At 48.4% G+C, this 18,748-nt stretch overlaps 1 protein-coding gene and 1 long non-coding RNA gene across 6 annotated transcripts in view; one reads left to right on the top strand and one right to left on the bottom strand.

Annotated features, from left to right (window-relative positions):
• Positions 1 to 17,837, bottom strand: LOC307222220. Of its 4 annotated transcripts, none has more exons than XR_013841634.1 (4): positions 17,699 to 17,837; positions 3,640 to 3,880; positions 1,883 to 2,731; positions 1 to 1,165 (listed from the first exon to the last, which is right to left on the bottom strand). It is a non-coding gene; the product is annotated as an uncharacterized lncRNA (long non-coding RNA). The 4 variants fall into 4 exon arrangements; XR_013841635.1 differs by lacking the exons at positions 1 to 1,165; positions 17,699 to 17,837 and adding exons at positions 14,228 to 14,343; positions 16,756 to 17,629 and having other exon boundaries at positions 2,581 to 2,731; XR_013841636.1 differs by lacking the exons at positions 1 to 1,165; positions 17,699 to 17,837 and adding an exon at positions 16,840 to 17,609 and having other exon boundaries at positions 2,581 to 2,731.
• IFFO2 (intermediate filament family orphan 2) overlaps positions 17,700 to 18,748 on the top strand; it is a 46,631-nt gene continuing 45,582 nt past the window's right edge. For both annotated transcript variants that reach the window (XM_079987039.1, XM_079987038.1), the window contains exon 1: positions 17,700 to 18,472. In XM_079987039.1, the coding sequence (XP_079843165.1) occupies positions 17,736 to 18,472 (737 nt within the window). In that variant the 5' untranslated portion in view covers positions 17,700 to 17,735. The remainder of the gene's footprint in view (positions 18,473 to 18,748) is intronic.

The following is an 18,748-nucleotide window of genomic DNA, read 5'->3' as shown; positions in this document are numbered from 1 at the left end:
AATCTACGTACACTTTGCGTTTTATTTCATATGCGGCCTGCTGTAAGAGAAGCAGGGCACAGGAATGAGAGGGGCAAGCCTTCCACCTCCTGCAGCAAAAGCCAACACAGAGGTGTTGTCTGGATCTCTCTTCAGGAGTGTATGAATTTTTTTGCATCTACAAGTGCTTGTGGTCAGGAAAGGTGTGTCGTGGGTGAGGAGGTGGTGGTGGTGGAAGGGCTTGGTGCTAAACTCCTAAGAGGGATGCTTTCCGTCGATGCAGCAAAGTTCTGCGTCAGTTTTCTTGTATCATCATCGCAGCTGTGCCTGGGAGTGATCCTTCTGAGGTGCAAGCGGCCAACGGCTAGGAAACCGGGTTTTGCTCCAGCTCATTAAGCTTTTTGCGGAAGGCGCCATGGAGACAGCCTTGAAGTGAGGCTTCAACACCCAGTTGCTATAATGACATCTGCCCTTGGCTGAACTGAGAAAGAGGGAGGGAAGAGACTAGTCCCCTGTGAACTGATGTACATCAGGCTGAAAGATTGGGCCGAGGTCATTCTTGCTTGTATGCTTTTCTGTTCCTCTTTCCTCAAATTATAAACTCTGTTCTGTTTCCTCAGTAAAGTCTGACCAGGATCTTCTCTCTCTCTGGACTCCCATTCGCATTATTCAACTGACTTTGCTAGCAACCCTAACTACGGACATCTTATGGGGCTGCAATCTCCGGCTTCTGAGGTTTCAACAACAATGGCTCACATGCTTTCAAGCCGATTTTTGCAGCTGTGTTGCCCAGACCAGAATCTTTGAGTTTAAAAAGTTTTTGGAAGCTGAATTCTGTGTACAACACCCCTTTCTGCGAACTTTCTGCACTACCATGGAATCACAGAGTTACACAAGCTGGGCTGCTCATTAACTTGACCCCTAAGTATTTTTTCCCGAATAGCGGCCAAGGCCTGTCCTCCATGCTGCTGTTGCAATTGTGTTGCCTCCACTTTCTGCGCTTCTGTGGGCATGATTCTGACAGCACATCTCTTCTTGAAGTTTGAGCTGCAGAGAGTCACATCAGTTCTGTTCTGGGTGAGGCAATGCTCGCAGGTTCTGAAAACCAGCCAATGGAGGTGGTGGAGCTTCTCTCTCTCATTCTGAAACCTTGTAGTCGTCCCTAAGATTTCTTATTAGCTCACTCCTATAAAAAATTAACAAGATGGCCTTTTATCTGTTTGGAGCCTCTGTTTGTGCATGTTTCCAGGTGCATGCCCGGAACTGTAACAGTGGTGTGCGGTGAAATTTTTCACAGGGGAACAGTTAGGGCCTGAGGCGCAAACTTGCGAGGGTGATTGGGGAGGGGGGATGCCACACATGTCCCGATGTCGCACGTGTGAGCATTGCACCTCCCTCCCTAAGCCAGGCAGAAGCTTGCCAGGCTTTGGGAAGGAGGCGCCAGGGGAGGCTAGCCTAGTCCCCTTAGTCCACTGACCGCACACCACTGAACTGTCATCTGGTGTGCTTTTTCTTCTTCTTCTAAAGAGGTTCTTCATAGTTGTTCCTCTCTGGACCACCTTGTCCTCCCATCTCCTGGCGCAGCTCTGATTTCTGCAGAAATTCTGCTGAACCAACAGCGACTGGAAACGCACACACATACAAATGTGTTACATAGTCTATACAACTCTCGTGCCTAATAACGTGGAACCCTCCCCTCCCCTCTTAGGAAGCCCCAAGGGGTGGGTGTGGTGGAGGGTTGCTAAATGATTTATCTTAGGATTTCCATGTGGCTTTAAATGTTCTCCTACTATCCCAAAGGGTGTGGGAGATGAAAGAATGGTTATGCAAGAGCCCATTTTGCCCTCCATTAGCTTCTTAAGGAATTTAAGTCTGCTTCTCCCCTCCAGGCCCAGATTCCTACCTGAAGTAGTTGAGTAAAGCTTGCTACAAATCAATATCCTCTTCCTTCTGACACAGGCTTTGCAAACCCAGTGCCCTCAGACCACAACTCCCGCCAGTCCACGATACTGGGGCTGATGGACGTCATAGTCCAACATCTGGCAAGGCAAGAACCAGTTTGGCAGAGGCTGTTCTCAAAAGTTCTCCTCCCTCTCTCCTAACACTAGAATTCATGGACAGCCAACAAAGTTGCATGTTGGGACAGAGAAAAGAAAGGATGACTGCATGAAGCAGACAGCTGACCTGCCGATGGGTCACCAACTTGGATGGCTCTAAGAAAGGAATGGACAAATTCATGGAGGAGAGGCCTTTTGATGGCTACTAAGCATGATGGCTCTGCTCTGCCTCCACGGTTAGAAGGGGAGAGTGCTGTGGTTTCCCACAGGCATCTGGTTGGCCACAGTGAGAACAGGATGTGGGGCTAGATGGGCCATTGGCCTGATTCAGCCGTCTCTTCTAATGTTCCTAAACACAGAGGAGATGGTGGAGATTTCTGGCTGAAACCAGTTTTTGAAACCCCCAAACATGGAGGTTTTTTAGGGGCACACAACCCACAACAAGAAGCGCTGTTGAGAGTGAATGGGAGCTCCACAACACTCAATGTGCCAATTTCACTCTGAGGTTCCACTCTTGGCTTTCAAAATCTCAGTGAGGACTCAGTAACACTAGATAGTGTTTTATTTTTTACAAATCTTGTTCTCCGATTCAGACTGCAGTTCTAAATCTGTGAAGTATTCTCGATGGTTCATGTTGTTGCCCTTCTAGTCTGGTGGGATGTTTTGATCTGTGCTTGTTGATCTGCCGAGCTTTGCTAGCAAAAGAGATAATGAGGAGCTGAACAGACACCAGAGAAGCTGCATTGCTCACATCTAAGGTGTGTAGGCAGATAGGATTGTAGTCAGGAGCCGTGTAGCCGGTGAGATCCAGCACGGTTCCCTCGGTGACCTTTGCAAATGAGTTGATGCTCCAACAAGCTTTGATTGAGCCAGCTCAGCTCCTGGGCAGTATAACAGATGATAACTTGACTTGACAGCTTACTTGGGAGGTCTGTTTGTGAGTCCTTAGAGGTGAGCTATGTGGCTGCTCTGGTTTGATACAATTCTTCGGTGTCTTGGCAGTGTCTGGAACATAGGAAGCTGCCTTATACTGGAACATTAGTCCATCTCGTTCAGTACTGTCTGCTTTGACTGGCAGCAGCTCTCCAGGGTCTCAGGCAGGGGTCTCTTCCAGTTCTACTTGGAGATGCTGCCTGGATGTGCCAAGCATGTGCTCTGAGCTATGGCTCTCACCCCACCCCACTTTTATCTAGGTAGCTCAGCTCCTGTGTAATTTGCCTGAACTTGACAATTCAGCTTTGGAAACCGCAAAATAAAACTGAGTCAGAACAGATGCAAAACTTTTGGGAGATCAGCTTTAAGATCAGACGGGTCTCAGGCTCTAGTTGGAATAGTTAGCAGAACTGAATTAGTACTTTAAATTGGGAAAATTTAGGGGCACGGTTTATTGGAAAATAGAATCATAGAATTGTAGAGCTGAAAGGGGCATTAAAGATGATCTAGTCCAATGCTGTGCAATGAAGGAACCACAGCTAAAAAATCCCTGAAGAGGGCCATCCAAATATTCTAGTACAAGACCTGTTGAAACAACTGGGAGCCGGACAAAATAATGTGGGTGGTGGCCTCAAATGGACAAACCATATATAAACCTGGCTGTGCTTACCTAGGCATTTTAATGTTCCAGGAGAATTTGTTTTCATCTGTGGCCTTCCAGGATTGGATTCAGCCCCACATCTGTTAGTTAATCCACCCCAAGCCTAGGGTGGGGCAGTGTCTTTTTCTGGATTACTACAGCAAAATCTCTGGACTTGTGTCAGCTGTTTTCCCCACTTCTTTTGCTTCCCTTTATTTGCATCTGGGCATATCAAAGGGATGGGGTTGCTTCCAAAGATGTCTTTTGATGCCTGCAAAAAAAAAAAAAAGTAATTAAGATCTCAGCCTTATTGGGGCAGGTGAGGTTGCAACACGCCTCTGACAAAAAACATGCTGAAGGAGGCCTAATGGGGTGCTCCTGTTTAATAGGATGAACCACAGACACATGTGGGAAAATTGCACCAACTTGTTCAATGGGCATTTGTGCTTGTGTTTTGGTTAACCAGACAGCACAGTTGGGCAGCTAGAAATTGCCCTCCCCACCCACTGCCCACTGCCTTTTCCAAACTTGCTTTGCAACAAAACAGAGACAGAAGCACAGGGGCTTCAGAGGGGAGCCACAGAGGGGAGCACAGCTACAGCCCCTGCTTTGCATGCAGATGTTCCCAAGTTCAACCCTCAGTGGCATCACCCTGCCTATAATCCCGCAAATCTGCAGCTGGTCCGTGTGGACAGGGCTGAGCTAGATTGACCCTATGGCCTGGCTCCGTATAAGGCAGCTTCCCATGCTTTTGGTTAAATAATCCATTTACTGAGAACCATGAGGACTAGGATCTTACTTTATTTTTAGGGCATGGGCCATAGCTCAGTAGTAGAGCACCTGTTTTGCACACAGTAAGTCCTAGGTTTGGTCCTAAGCGTTGTCTCCACGTAGGGCTGGAAGACAACCCTGTCTTTAACCTTGGTGTGCTGCTGTGAGTTGGCATACACAATACTGAGCTAGATGGATGCAAGGGAAGGGCTGTAGCTCCGATGCAGAATGCCTGTTCTCTGTCCAAAAAGGGAAAGACTGAAATCCTGAAGAGGTGCCATTTCACCCTCACAATTCTCTCCCCTCCAACCATCAATCTTCATTGGACTCTCTTGGGAAGAGGGGTGCCCCTTGGCTCCCCGCTGCCTCAAAAAGTTTGCTTTGCATGTCTGCATACCTTGAGGTTTCTCCAAGCATGAACATACCTCTCTCTGATGTGCAAGCCTGACCGCTCTGGCTAAATGAGGCCAAGGACCTGGAGAATTGGGATTGGGATTTGTACATGGGGCACCTGCATTCTTGCAGCTTAACATATATTGTTTTAATCCTTACAGCGAGCCTTTAACATAGGGAAATATTACCACTCCATTGCTGAGGCAATGACAGCATGGTTTCCCTGATGTCCACTTGATAAGGGGTGGTTTGAACCGGGTATTGGCTGGTTTGCGGCTCAGCTTCTCGGCTGCTAGGCTACAACAGCTCACACCAAATTCAGGTTTCTACACCTGCCCCAAACGTAAGAAAATAAGGACAGCCTGCTGCATGAGGTCAATGGCCCATCTAGTCCAGCATCCTCTTCTTACAGGGCCCATCCAGATGCCCCAAAGGAAAACCAGCAAGCAAGATTCAAGCACAAAAGCCCTCTCTCCTCCTGTGGCTTCCAGCAACTGGTATTCAGAAGCATTCTTGCCTCTGACCATGGAGGCAAAGCACAGCCATCATTGCTTGTGTCAGGAGTAAATCACACAGAATAAGTGAAGTTACTGTATTTTTCGCTCCATAGCTCTTGCAGACTTTTCCCCAGGAGGGAGAAGGGAGTGACGTGGCCAGTCAGTCCCTTCTCCCTCCTCGTAGAAAAGCCCGCAGGAGCCGCGCGATCCTTAAAGGGTGTGAGGCTCCTGTGGGCTTTTGCGGGAGGTTGGGGAATTGCCATAGCCGCGCGCAGCCTCTCCAGCCGGGAGAGGCTGCGCAAGGCTAAAGAGGAAGCCAAGGCAGCGAGCGGAAGAGGTTTAGCTCCTGGCTGGAGAGGTTGTGCGGCTATGGCAGAAGCCAAGACAGCCAGCGGGATGGATCCCGCTCGCTGTCTTGGCCTCTTTGCTCTTTGGGGCTGGGGGGGGGAACCCGAGCTTCCCCCGCAGCCCCCAGAAGCTCTGGGAGAAGCGGACAGGCTGTGCGCAATAATATTTTTTTTTCTTGATTTACCCCTCTAACAACTAGGTGCGTCTTGTGGTCCAGTGCGTCCTATAGAGTGAAAAATACGGTAACTCTTTATTAGAAGAAACAGAGTCAGCTCAGGAGCGCCAGGTCTAATGGACACAACAACTCTTCTTGGTAGGTCTTGACCCTGTGACGCAGTTGTGAAGGCTTCCTACAGCCGCCTAAATCTCCTCCTCTCCTGGGTCATTCCCAAGCAATCTGAGATTCCACCATGCTCCTGCCTCTCCACATCCCTCTTCATACCTCTCCTGGTTCTGGGAGACCAGCGGGGAGGGGAGCTTCTTGCAGCAGGGCAGGGAGGAATGCCTGGCTTCTTCACCAGTTGGGCTCATCTCTGCCCCTTGGCCTCCATCCTCTCCTGCTTCTGCCTCTTCTTCTGCTTCTGGACTTCTCTGTGCCACAGACTCTACATGCTCACTAAGCTCTGTTGCCTCTTCAGCTTCTGACACCTCTTCCTCCCAGGCTTCTCCCTCTGTCTACTCAACAGGATGGGGGTGTGGTGTGACAGTACTTCAGAATTCTTCAGATAGGTTTGAGCTGTAGGGCTATCAGGCACGATGATTACAGCCTTCCCTTCTCCAGATGTTTTAGACCCACAACTCCCATCAGCCCCCAGCCAGCACAACTGAATTTTTGGTCCAAAACATCTGGAGGTCACCAGGTTGGGGAAGACTGCAGTGGTGCAATGAAGAAGATCCCTATCTTAATCATGACTCTTCCTGTGGAATGAGAATGGGAAGAAATGGGGTGCTGGGTGTGGGATGGCATTTCTTACTCCACCCTTGGCCATCGCCCTAAAAGCACACTTGAGATCTTAGGAAATGCTGTTATGAAGGAGACACCCCAGAATTTAGCTGACTCAACTTTTGCTGATGCAGCGCCTTTTTTAAAAAACACGTTTGCTTTGGGTTATTCTGGATCATGGTGTCTCCCTCTGGCCTGACATAGAGCAATTTTTTCAGATGATGATGAGCGGGCGAGGTTTGCCTTAGACATCAAGCTGTCCATCAACCTGTCCAGTAAAGTTAGTGAGGAAATGGCTGCTGTCCTTGTCTCAGTCTGTACCTGTTCTGACATATCTGTATAGCTGTGGTGTAAGGGATAACACCTTCTGCCGCCACCCATCTAGTTGTTGATTTATGAATTTCAGAGGAAGCATCCAAGCATGTCTCACCCATTCCTAATTAGAGCACAGTCTTCTAAGGATCTAGAAGAGTCGTCTAGTTCTTTTACCATTTATTTGTATGGTACTGCTGCTGTTGTGTCCCAGCTTAGATCAGGTCGCAAGTTGGTAGTGGGTCGTGACCCACACTTAGGCACCAGGAACCTTGAAGATCCCTATACACTGCCTGGCTAAAACTCTGGAGGTCTGGAGTCTGGTAAGTGCTTGGATGGGCGCCTGCCTGTGAACCACATGTACATCATCTTGGGTTCCAAGGATAGGATAGGAAACAAATGTAATTAATAAAGACCTAGTTGAAATGTAAGAGAACCAAGGTGACCCAGAAGCTTTCTGGACAGCCTTGGGTCAAGTTGCTAGCTCCAGGTGGCAGATCGGGTATCCCTTGCACAGTCAGCCCCTTCGTCCATCCAACTCTGCCATACAACCACAGCCGTCCACCTAAAATGAGCACTGGAAACTGCTTGATATTTAGATGCATTGGTCCACCTAGGTCAGTACTGTCTGTGTTGAGCAGCAGTGGTGCTTCAGGCAGGAGATCTGTCCCAGTCCTACCTGGAGGTGCTGCCAGGGATAGAACCTGGGACCTTCTGAATGCAAGGCAGATGCTCTACCACTGAGCATTGGCTCTCCCCTTAAAGACATAGGCATATAGGGAGGTGCCTTTGACCATTTCATACCTTGCTTCATTTAGTACAGTATTGTTTACACTAGGGGTAAAATACTGGTGCCCTCTAGGAGCTGTTGGACTCCCAATTCCCATAATTAAGCACCAGTCTAATAAATGAATGAGGCAAAAAACATTCATCTTCCCCTTTTGGCTAAGGAAACAATCTATGGCCTTTTAAACTGGGGGAGTTGGGTATTGTTTCCGTTTCCTTTTTGGGGAGAAAGCTGTCTTTATTAAAGCTTGAAAAAAACAAAGAAAAAGCAGTATAGAAAAGCTAACATCAAATACCAAGCATTTTAAACATAAAAACTAAAAGAAAGAAAATAAGAAAAAAGAAAATACTTCTGATTCACCGTCTATCAGCTTTATAGACTTATGCAAACTGCTTGCTCCATAATAGCATTCAACTCTTCTACTTTCCATAAACCAACCTTTTTCAGTCTTCAAACCCAGATATCACAAGCTCATTTTCCTTTTTGCACAAAAAGTCCACAAGGGGTTTCCAATCAATAATAAATGTCAACAATGATTTTTCTCTAACCAAACACGTCAGCTGTGCCATCTCAGCCAAATTCATTAATTTCAATAACCAACCTTCCATAGTAGGTAGTAACTGTTTTGAACAATTAATGCACACTATAGAAATAAAACACATCTTTGGCCCTCCAGATGTTACTGGACTACAACTCCCATCATCCCTGACCAGCTAGAGCTCATGTGGAATCTTAACTGCATCTGCAGGGGCATCCTGCTCTACTGCCTATGCATGGGCGTAGCCAAGGGGGCAGGGAGGGGCAGCTGCTCCCCCAGTCAATAAAAATCCATAGCAAACTAAGGTTCTGCCTCCCCCAACAAAAGGTCTGCCCCCCCCAACAAAAATCCTGGCTACACCCATGTGTTTATGAGAGAAGTAGAAGCCTTTCCAAAATTACGTTTTGCCATCTGTAGTAGCTTTAACTGTTCTTCATGCAAGCGATCTGAGGCCCAGTCAATCAGGTGGACTTTTTTAGTTGCTGAAAAGATTTTAAAAACCATTAGCCAATAAACCAGCTCTCAGCATTGCATTCCTGGTTATCACTCTCAGCATTTGCTTTCTCTAGAGTCTTAAATCTTATCTCTGCAAGTCCTGGCCAAATCCTGTACAGCTTGCTCACATATTGTTTGTTGTGTTGGTAGCCAGATTATCCGTGAGTCAAGCTGCCGGTGATGTCATTTGCTCTTTTGTTATCTCTGCCTCTGCGAAAGAGCCAGGTACAGTCCCACCAGCAAATTCTCTTGTTCTTGGTCCAGAATTATGGGCGATGCTTCTAGGAAATACCAAAGCCCTATCCCTTATATGGTGAGGCTGGATCACCTGTGTGACTCATCCACCTTTCCTTCTTCCCACCTTGACAGGTTAAAAAAAGGCTCTGAGAAGAACACAAGAGGCGCCGCCTTTTAGAGTTGATGTTATAAAGTCACCGCTTTTGAGGCTGTGGGCTCTGAGTCACCACAACTGATGAAGTCATATTGGTGCTCTTCCTCAGAACATGCAAGTTCTTGTCCATTGCCCATGCTGGACCGCTCCTGTCTGGGCATTGCATTCCTTTCTGCTTTGCCACACATTTTTTTCTCCAAGTAAGGTCACAGGAGCTGCTGGGGCCGGATCGTTAGGAACCCCTGAACCGTTTGCTTTTGACAAATTAGACACAAGAGGTGTAGCCTGGAATTAATGGCTGAAATGAATCCATTATCCTCTCATTCTGGAACCCGATTTCCCACGCCCTGACTCTGCTTCTCGTGGAAGAGCGTTCCCGTATTATTGATATTCCTATGCAATCTGAACTGATTTCACGACAATTAAAATCCAACACAAATAATTTGAGTGCAACAGAAATGTTGGATGCATGGATGTTCCAGTGTGCAGGCATGACAGACCTCTCCTCCCTCTAACGGGCTCAGTAAATGTCATTTGTGAGGTGTTAGCATGTGTGGCATTCAGCTGGAACTAGGTACTCGCACAATGGACCTCACCCGTGACTGTCGTCAGGCTACATCTCTGCAGCTTACGTCAAATTTTACAGTACAGTTAGATGCAAAAATTGCCACGATGGGAGGGACCACACAAATCCCTTGAGCACAGCACTCTCCAGTACCCCAGGAAAACTCACACATAGTATTAGGTCACTGGAAGTGTCCTGCCTCTCAGTGCAGAGATTCCACTCTTACCTTTCACTGCTAATTACCAGACCTTGGTACACTTACCAAATGTATTTCTGAAATGTACTTATTGCACTGGCCATCCCAGCAGCAATTTGTTGTTGTTGTTGTTTAGTCGTTTAGTCCTGTCCGACTCTTCGTGACCCCATGGACCAGAGAACGCCAGGCACTCCTGTCCTCCACTGCCCCCCGCAGCTTGGTCAGACTCATGCTGGTAACCTCGAAAACACTATCCAACCATCTCGTCCTCTGTCGCCCCCTTCTCCTTGTGCCCTCCATCTTTCCCAACATCAGGGTCTTCTCCAGGGAGTCTTCTCTTCTCATGAGGTGGCCAAAGTACTGGAGCCTCAGCTTCACAATCTGTCCTTCCAGTGAGCACTCAGGGCTGATTTCCTTCAGAATGGAGAGGTTTGATCTTCTTGTAGTCCATGGGACTCTCAAGAGTCTCCTCCAGCACCATAATTCAAAAGCATCAATTCTTCGGCGATCAGCCTTCTTTATGGTCCAGCTCTCACTTCCATACATCACTACTGGGAAAACCATAGCTTTAACTATACGGACCTTTGTTGGCAAGGTGATGTCTCTACTTCTCAAGATGCTGTCTAGGCCTGTCATTGCCCTTCTCCCAAGAAGCAGGCGTCTTTTAATTTCGTGGCTGCTGTCACCATCTGCAGTGATCATGGAGCCCAAGAAAGTAAAATCTCTCACTGCCTCCATTTCTTCCCCTTCTATTTGCCAGGAGGTGATGGGACCAGTAGCCATGATCTTCGTTTTTTTGATGTTGAGCTTCAGAGCATATTTTGCACTCTCCTCTTTCACCCTCAATAAAAGGTTCTTTAATTCCTCCTCACTTTCTGCCATCAAGGTTGTGTCATCTGCATATCTGAGGTTGTTGATATTTCTTCCGGCAATCTTAATTCCGGCTAGGGATTCATCCAGCCCAGCCTTTCGCATGATGAATTCTGCATATAAGTTAAATAAGCAGGGAGACAAAATGCAGCCTTGTCGTACTCCTTTCCCAATTTTGAACCAGTCAGTTGTTCCATATCCAGTTCTAACTGTAGCTTCTTGTCCCACATAGAGATTTCTCAGGAGACAGATGAGGTGATCAGGCACTCCCATTTCTTTAAGAACTTGCCATAGTTTGCCATGGTCGACACAGTCAAAGGCTTTTGCATAGTCAATGAAGCAGAAGTAAATGTCTTTCTGGAACTCTCTAGCTTTCTCCATAATCCAGCGCATGTTTGCAATTTGGTCTCTGGTTCCTCTGCCTCTTCTAAATCCAGCTTGCACTTCTGGGAGTTCTCGGTCCACATACTGCTTGAGCCTTCCTTGTAGAATTTTAAGCATAACCTTGCTAGCGTGAGAAATTAGTGCAATTGTGCGATAGTTGGAGCATTCTTTGGCACTGCCCTTCTTTGGGATTGGGATGTAGACTGATCTTCTCCAATCTTCTGGCCACTGCTGAGTTTTCCAAACTTGCTGGCATATTGAGTGTAGCACCTTAACAGCATCATCTTTTAAAATTTTAAATAGTTCAGCTGGAATACCATCACTTCCACTGGCCTTGTTATTTGCAGTGCTTTCTAAGGCCCATTTGACTTCACTCTCCAGGATGTCTGGCTCAAGGTCAGCAACCACACTACCTGGGGTATATGAGACATCCGTTTCTTTCTGGTATAATTCCTCTGTGTATTCTTGCCACCTCTTCTTGATGTCTTCTGCTTCTGTTAGGTCCTTTCCACTTTTGTCCTTTATTATGGAAATCTTTGTACGAAATGTTCCTTTCATATCTCCAATTTTCTTGAACAGATCTCTGGTTCTTCCCATTCTATTGCTTTCCTCTATTTCTTTGCATTGCTTGTTTAAGAAGGTCTTCTTGTCTCTCCTTGCTATTCTTTGGAAATCTGCATTCAATTTCCTGTATGTTTCACGATCTCCCTTGCATTTTGCTTGCCTTCTCTCCCCCGCTATTTGTAAGGCCTCATTGGACAGCCACTTTGCTTTCTTGCATTTCCTTTTCATTGGGATGGTTTTCGTTGCTGCCTCCTGTATAATGTTACGAGCCTCCATCCATAGTTCTTCAGGCACTCTGTCCACCAAATCTAAATCCTTAAACCTGTTCCTCACTTCCACTGTGTATTCATAAGGGATTTGACTTAGATTGTATCTTACCGGCCCAGTGGTTTTTCCTACTTTCTTCAGTTTAAGCTTGAATTTTGCTATAAGAAGCTGATGATCTGAGCCACAGTCAGCTCCAGGTCTTGTTTTTGCTGACTGTATAGAGCTTCTCCATCTTTGGCTGCAGAGAATATAATCAATCTGATTTCGATGCTGCCCATCTGGTGATGTCCATGTGTAGAGTCGTCTCTTGTGTTGTTGGAAAAGCGTGTTTGTGATGACCAGCTTGTTCTCTTGACAGAACTCTATTAGCCTTTGCCCTGCTTCGTTTTGATCTCCAAGGCCAAACTTGCCAGTTGTTCCTTTTATCTCTTGACTCCCTACTTTAGCATTCCAATCCCCTATAATGAGAAGAACATCCTTCTTTGGTGTCACTTCTATAAGGTGTTGTAAGTCTTCATAGAATTGGTCAATTTCAGTTTCTTCAGCACCAGTAGTTGGTGCATAAACTTGGATTACTGTGATGTTAAAAGGTCTGCCTTGGATTCGTATCGAGATCATTCTATCAGCAGCAATTAACATCCATCAATTATATGTTAAAGATTATACCTCCTACAGTTGGGAGTTTGGAAGTCAGTCTCTTGGTATTTTACCAAGTCTTTGTGGGCACAGTGAATGGAATCAGCCTGTTTTGTTTCTTAATTAGAGAGTTTACTGCTTGAACTTGAGGGTTACTTAGTCCTTGAAAACCAGGAAGGAAAAGATAACAATGGGGGACATCATTATTACTATCTGTGATTGGTGAGAATCAGCAGTTCTCAGCCACAAAAGTATAATGGAATTGCTTTAGGGACATCCTGAGTAATTATGGGGGCAGTCCATGAGGCAGCAACTCCATAGAAGTCAAAGACTGAAAGAGTCCCTTCTAACCTCTATTAAGATCAACAACAGCACATCTGATCTACGACCGGATGGATCCTTTCGCAATACAAAGCTTTTTGTTTCTCCAAAGTCACTCGGACTTCAGTGGAAGGAACTGTTTCCGAGAGTTATTAATTGAAATTCAATCACTTTGTCAGGGGATGAAATGAGACCATAATGCAATTAGGCAGTGGCTTAAAATGCTAACCAGATGAAAGGTCTCTATTGTCTCCTACTCTGTGTCATCCTTTTGAATTGAACCTGCCAACTGAGAGCTTGGCTTAGGCAATCTTGATCCATTTGGATTCTGTACTTTTACACATAAAAAGGACTCATAGATGGGAGATGGAGACAAAAAAGCCAGGCCTCAGCCTCCAAACCTGTTTGCAGTTCCAGGATTTTGGCAGCCTATGCATTTGCTTCTCTTGTCGTTGTCTGGGATTAACTTTCCTCATGCTGAGATGTAGCAGGCAGCCTCCTTTGAGGGCGGATGACTCTAGCCTGTCTGGGTGTTTGATGGATAAAACAATTGCATCCAACACAGATATGTGGTCAAAACTACCTCCTTCTACAGTGGCTGACTGGATTGAGGCATCATGCAGAGATGCAATCGGTGGCAGGTGCTTTGGGTTTCCCAAGAACTTTTAATTCTTTAACACTTTCCAGAAGTTCTCTAAAGACAACTCTAGGATGGAAGGTCACATGTTAAATCATTTAACTGCCAGCAGTTCAGTGCACAAGAAGGAACCCTGGCCCCCAGCCTACTGTCAAACCACAAAACACGGCATTGCTGAAGCAAACAGGGCACCCTAATTTCTCCATACAGGAAGAACGTACGCCTCTATGTAATACCTCTTTCTCTCATCTGGATTAACACACCCACCCAGTGCAATTATTTCAGCAAGCAGACAGAACAACAATGATGGAAGCTTCCTTGCCTGAGGTATGCTGAGAACGCACAAGGCACACACTGCCTCTCCACCTGAAAGAAAGTGCTACGCCTTAAAGTAGCCAAACCCCAAATGCCTCCCAGACAATTCATGCTTTGCTTCTTCAAACCAGATGACCAAAATAAGGCCCCAAGTTCAATTGGAAGATCACAGACTTCGTAGTGTGAGATGGTGAGCCCTGAAAGGAATGTGGAAATGGGGCCTAGCATGAAAGTCAACTGTGCTTCAATTTCTCTTGGCTTCCTGGCCGATAGCTCCTGCCACGTCCCCAAGCTCTTTTGCCTTTCCATAGCATAGAAAACTTCCCGAAACAAGATCCTGCTTCGTTTTTCTTTTCTTTCGCTCAAACTGATCTTCCACTTTTCTTACTTCTGTACACTGCTTGCCATTGGTTGCACCTTCACCAAATGGGCATTTCTGAGCATTCCATGGCATCAGAGACACTCAACCAATGGCTGCAGATGGCGCTGGGGTTGTTACAGTGCCTAGATGAGAAGCAAAGGGTTGATTGACAAGTTCATGCTGCTGGGATGGCCTCTTCCCTAAGAACTGAGGATTGCAGTGGTGTTTTCCAAAACTATTTGTTTATGAGTTGTATTGGCATTTATTAACTCCATAGAAATTGAGGCAAATGAGGCTATTATGACAGGAGCTGTAACCAAATAACATTGGTGAGGAAACATACTAGTGTGTTTGCTGCAGGAAAAATGAACCGTGTGGATTTTAATTAGAATTAAAGCCTGTTAATGGTCAGATAAACTCTGCCAGTGCCTCTGCAGTGAACCATACAAGCTTTGATGTGCTTTTAAGCAGAAGCAAAACAAGTGCCTTCTTCAGAGCCCCCCTTCTTAATGTCCCGTGTGAACTTTACAATGCCCAAGTTGTCCAGCTCCCTAGTACGTCAGCAGTGGCGGCTGCGGGAGGCTTTGGTGAAGCCAGCAAAGAAAGGCAGCCTCTCCATTTGAACACAATGCTCCTTCTGTGCAGCTGGAGGGAGAGAGGAGAGGGGGGCAACGAATGTGGTGACGAACAGCCTGGAGGCTGGGTGGTGAATCTCCACTCTGATGAAAGCAGACTTTTTTTTTTTACTGTAGTCCAGACCTTCAAGCGCAGCCTGCCCACAGTCACCTGGTCGTGTTTGGTGACTTGCAGGGGCTTGGGATAAAATGGAAAACAACACCCTTGATTTGCTGCCTGCTTGGGTATGCAAAAACAGGGGCTTCTCACAACATCTAGCATGCCCCAGTGCGTACCTGGTGGCTGTATTTGACTCAGAGAGTACTCAGCTAACCCGTATCAGTGTTAACATCTAAAGCACAGGAGCTGCCCCAAAGAGGCACCATGTCTCTAAATATCAGTTGCTGGGAATCATGGGTGGGCAGAGTGCTGTTGTGCTCATATCCTGATTGCAGGCTTCCCAAAGGCATCTAGCTGGCCAATGTGAGAACAGGATGCTGGACTAGATGGGTCAATGGCCTGATCCAGCAGGCTCTTAGTTCTTTTCCAGTTCAAAAATTTATTGTTGTTAGCTGCTCTGAGCCCGGCTCTGGCTGGGGAGGGCGGGGTATAAATAAAAAATTATTATTATTTTTCCAGGGTACAGCTAGAATAACTTGTGACCCAAGAGAGCTCCACCTCTCCTCCCCAGTGCCCCCTCCAACACTGCAAAGCATTCTGAGACTGGAATCCACTTTCGCAGCATGACCTCTCTTAGCAGTCTGCTGCATTAAAAGAGAGAACTTTGTTTGTGTTGTTCACTTGTGTTCCTTTGGTGGTGAGAGAGTTTGGGGTTGGCCTAGGGTGTGATTGTTTGTGATTGGCTGTGGTGATCTTTGTTTTCGTGTGTGAGTGGGGTGGGTGGGTGTTTTGGATCAGGTTAGCCATATTGATAACAACGCTGACACCAAACTCTACATAGGTAAAGGTAAAGGTACCCCTGCCCGTACGGGCCAGTCTTGACAGACTCTGGGGTTGTGCGCCCATCTCACTTAAGAGGCCAGGGGCCAGCGCTGTCCGGAGACACTTCCGGGTCACGTGGCCAGCGTGACATCGCTGCTCTGGCCAGAGCCAGAGCCAGAGCCGCACACGGAAACGCCGTTTACCTTCCCGCTGGTAAGCGGTCCCTATTTATCTACTTGCACCCGGAGGTGCTTTCGAACTGCTAGGTTGGCAGGCGCTGGGACCGAGCAGCGGGAGCGCACCCCGCCGCAGGGATTCGAACCGCCGACCTTTCAATCGGCAAGCCCTAGGCGCTGAGGCTTTAACCCACAGCGCCACCTGCGTCCCTTAAACTCTACATACATTAAGCATAATAGAAACACCACCACCTGACCCCACCCCCATACATCTTCCCTCCCTCCACCCCCTTTCTTTTTCCTTTTTTTTCTTCTCCCCCAATGCCTCAACAAATGAAACGGATTTGTAAAAATGTTACGGGGGGGGGGGGAACGAGGCATTACACTTCTGTAAAACAAGAAAATCCTAAATAAAATATTATTTCCTATACCAAAAAAAAAAAAAAAGAGAGAGAGAACTTTACCCAGCTTCAAGGTCATGCTAGCTCCTGATATAGTGTGCTGGTGTAGATCAGCATGGGGAATACTGGTGGACTACAACACCCACCAGCCACATGACGAATGGCTAGGGATGATGGAAGTTGCAGTTCAGCACCACGTGGAAGACCCCAGGTTCCCCACACTGAGTGTAGCTGAACAGTAAGCCTGCAACTTATGCACATTTAACTAGTGTGCATTCAGCTTTATGCGCAGGGTAAAAATATGTATATTTAAAAATGTAAAAGGGGGAGGAAAGAGGGCAAAGTTCCAGGAAAAATGACCTTGGCAATCCAGCCGGCCATTGAACCCAATGGTTTTTAACTATATGTGATTTTGGCTTACCTTGAACTGGAGGGAAGAATGAGCCAAGGGGCCATGCGCAGTTAAAACAAAAAATGTCCCCGAGCATACTCAGAGTTCATGCACCTCAGCACCACTGAGCAGCCACGATGTGAATTCCGGACGAACCTGACCCCCTTGACTCTTTTAACTCAACGTAGAAACCCACCGCACGGAGCACGTGTTCAACACACGCAGATTCGTGGGCGTGGTTAGAGCGGGCGACGCCGGCGGCGACGTGGGCGTGGCCCACGTGGAGCAACGCCTGAGCTCAAGCCGCGCAAGGAGGGGGGGCGTGGCCAGCAGGAGCACGCCGGAGGACCGCAAAGCGGAGGGAAGGGAGTGGGCGGAGTCTGAGGCGCGGCTGGATGCTGAGAGGGAGGGATGCTGCATAAAAGTATGAGAGGCGTGGCCAAGACAGGCATATAGAAAAGAGAACGGGAGGAGAGGGCGTGGCTAAGAGACAGAAGGGGCGTGCTCAAGCTATAGGAAAGGGACTAGAGGAAAAAAGGAGGCGTTGCGGAGTGGGCGGGTCCTTCTCCGCGCAGTCCCCACCCCACCAGCCAACCCCAAGCCGCTCAGTGGCCGCCTTTTGGGTTAGTTAGCCGGCGAGCACTGCAGAGGCGGCAGCAGCATCGGCGGCGCCGGCGCATCTTCCTCTTCTTCTTCCCCCCTCCCCCCTCCCGGCCATCGAGTCCATTTTCACCTCGGCGCGAGGAGGAAGCTGCGAGGATGGCCGTTTCGAACGTTCGGGCGTTTGAATTCCACGGCGGCGGCGGCCGTTACCGCTCCAACGGCCGGATCCCAACGGCCGACGGCGAATAATAGAATGAAATAGCTTCTATTTTTTTTTTAATTTGCATATTAAAAATAATATCAGGGAAAGCGACGTCCCGTGTGGTAAGAGGAATAGACATAGATATTAAAAAAGAAATATTTTTTTTACCTCAGTGAAGGATAAAGGGAGGGCGACGCCGCTGAAAATGATGCTCAACTCGATGCTGTTCAGCGAGATGGCGGCGCGGGCTTTCCCGGCGTCGGCGGGGCCGGCCTCCTCGTCGGGGGTCGGGGGCGAGATGGACGACGGCGTCGGCGGGGCCCCGCCGGTGACGGCGGCGCTGCGGAACGACCTGGGCTCCAACATCCACCTCCTGAAGGGGCTCAACGTGCGCTTCCGCTGCTTCCTGGCCAAGGTGCACGAGCTGGAGCGGCGGAACCGGCTGCTGGAGAAGCAGCTGCAGGCGCAGCAGCTGAGCGAGCGCGAGCGGCGCCTCCACTACAAGCGCTTCCCCAGGCACCAGGCCGTGCAGACGGACCCCGTGCCGCCCTCCATGCCCCCTTACGTGCCGGCGGCGGCGGCGGCGGCCGGGCCTCCTCCTCCTCCTCCTCACCCGCCGCCTCCGTCGTCGGCTTCATTCTCCTCGTTCCCGCCGGCCTCGGCTCCCGCCTCGCAGCTGCCTCACTCGCACTCGCACCCGCCGTCGCACCACTCCTCCTCGCAGCAGCAGCAGCACTACAGCCGCTTGCCCGGCACCATCTGGAGCTACACGCAGGTGAGGCGGACGGGCGGAGGCGGCCTGGAGACCCTGCAAGGGCCCGGCGTCTCCTGGGTGCACCCGGACGGCGTCGGCGTCCAGATCGACACCATCACGCCCGAGATCCGCGCCCTCTACAACGTCCTGGCCAAAGTCAAGCGGGAGAGGGACGACTACAAGAGGAGGTGGGTGGAAGGCCGCCGCGGGAATGGGGGGGGCGGGGGGGGGAGTGTGACACGTGGATATTGGGGGGCGGGGCGGGGCCGGAGAGGACCCCGACTCGCGAATTGGTAATCTGTGTGTGTATGGGATTGACACGTGAATCATGGGGCAGCTGCGGCACGTGAATGGTCTGTTTGTGTGTATGGAAATGACGCGTGGATTATGGGGTGACTGGGACATGTTAATGGTTTGTGGGGGGGGGATAACACGTTAATTGTGTCTGTATGTATGGGAATGAT

The sequence above is a fragment of the Podarcis cretensis genome (assembly GCF_951804945.1).
Source record: "Podarcis cretensis genome assembly, chromosome: 8".
In the NCBI taxonomy this organism is placed as follows: domain Eukaryota; kingdom Metazoa; phylum Chordata; class Lepidosauria; order Squamata; family Lacertidae; genus Podarcis; species Podarcis cretensis.
Note: the sequence above shows the minus strand (reverse complement) of the source record. Positions and strands in the feature narration are given on the sequence as shown.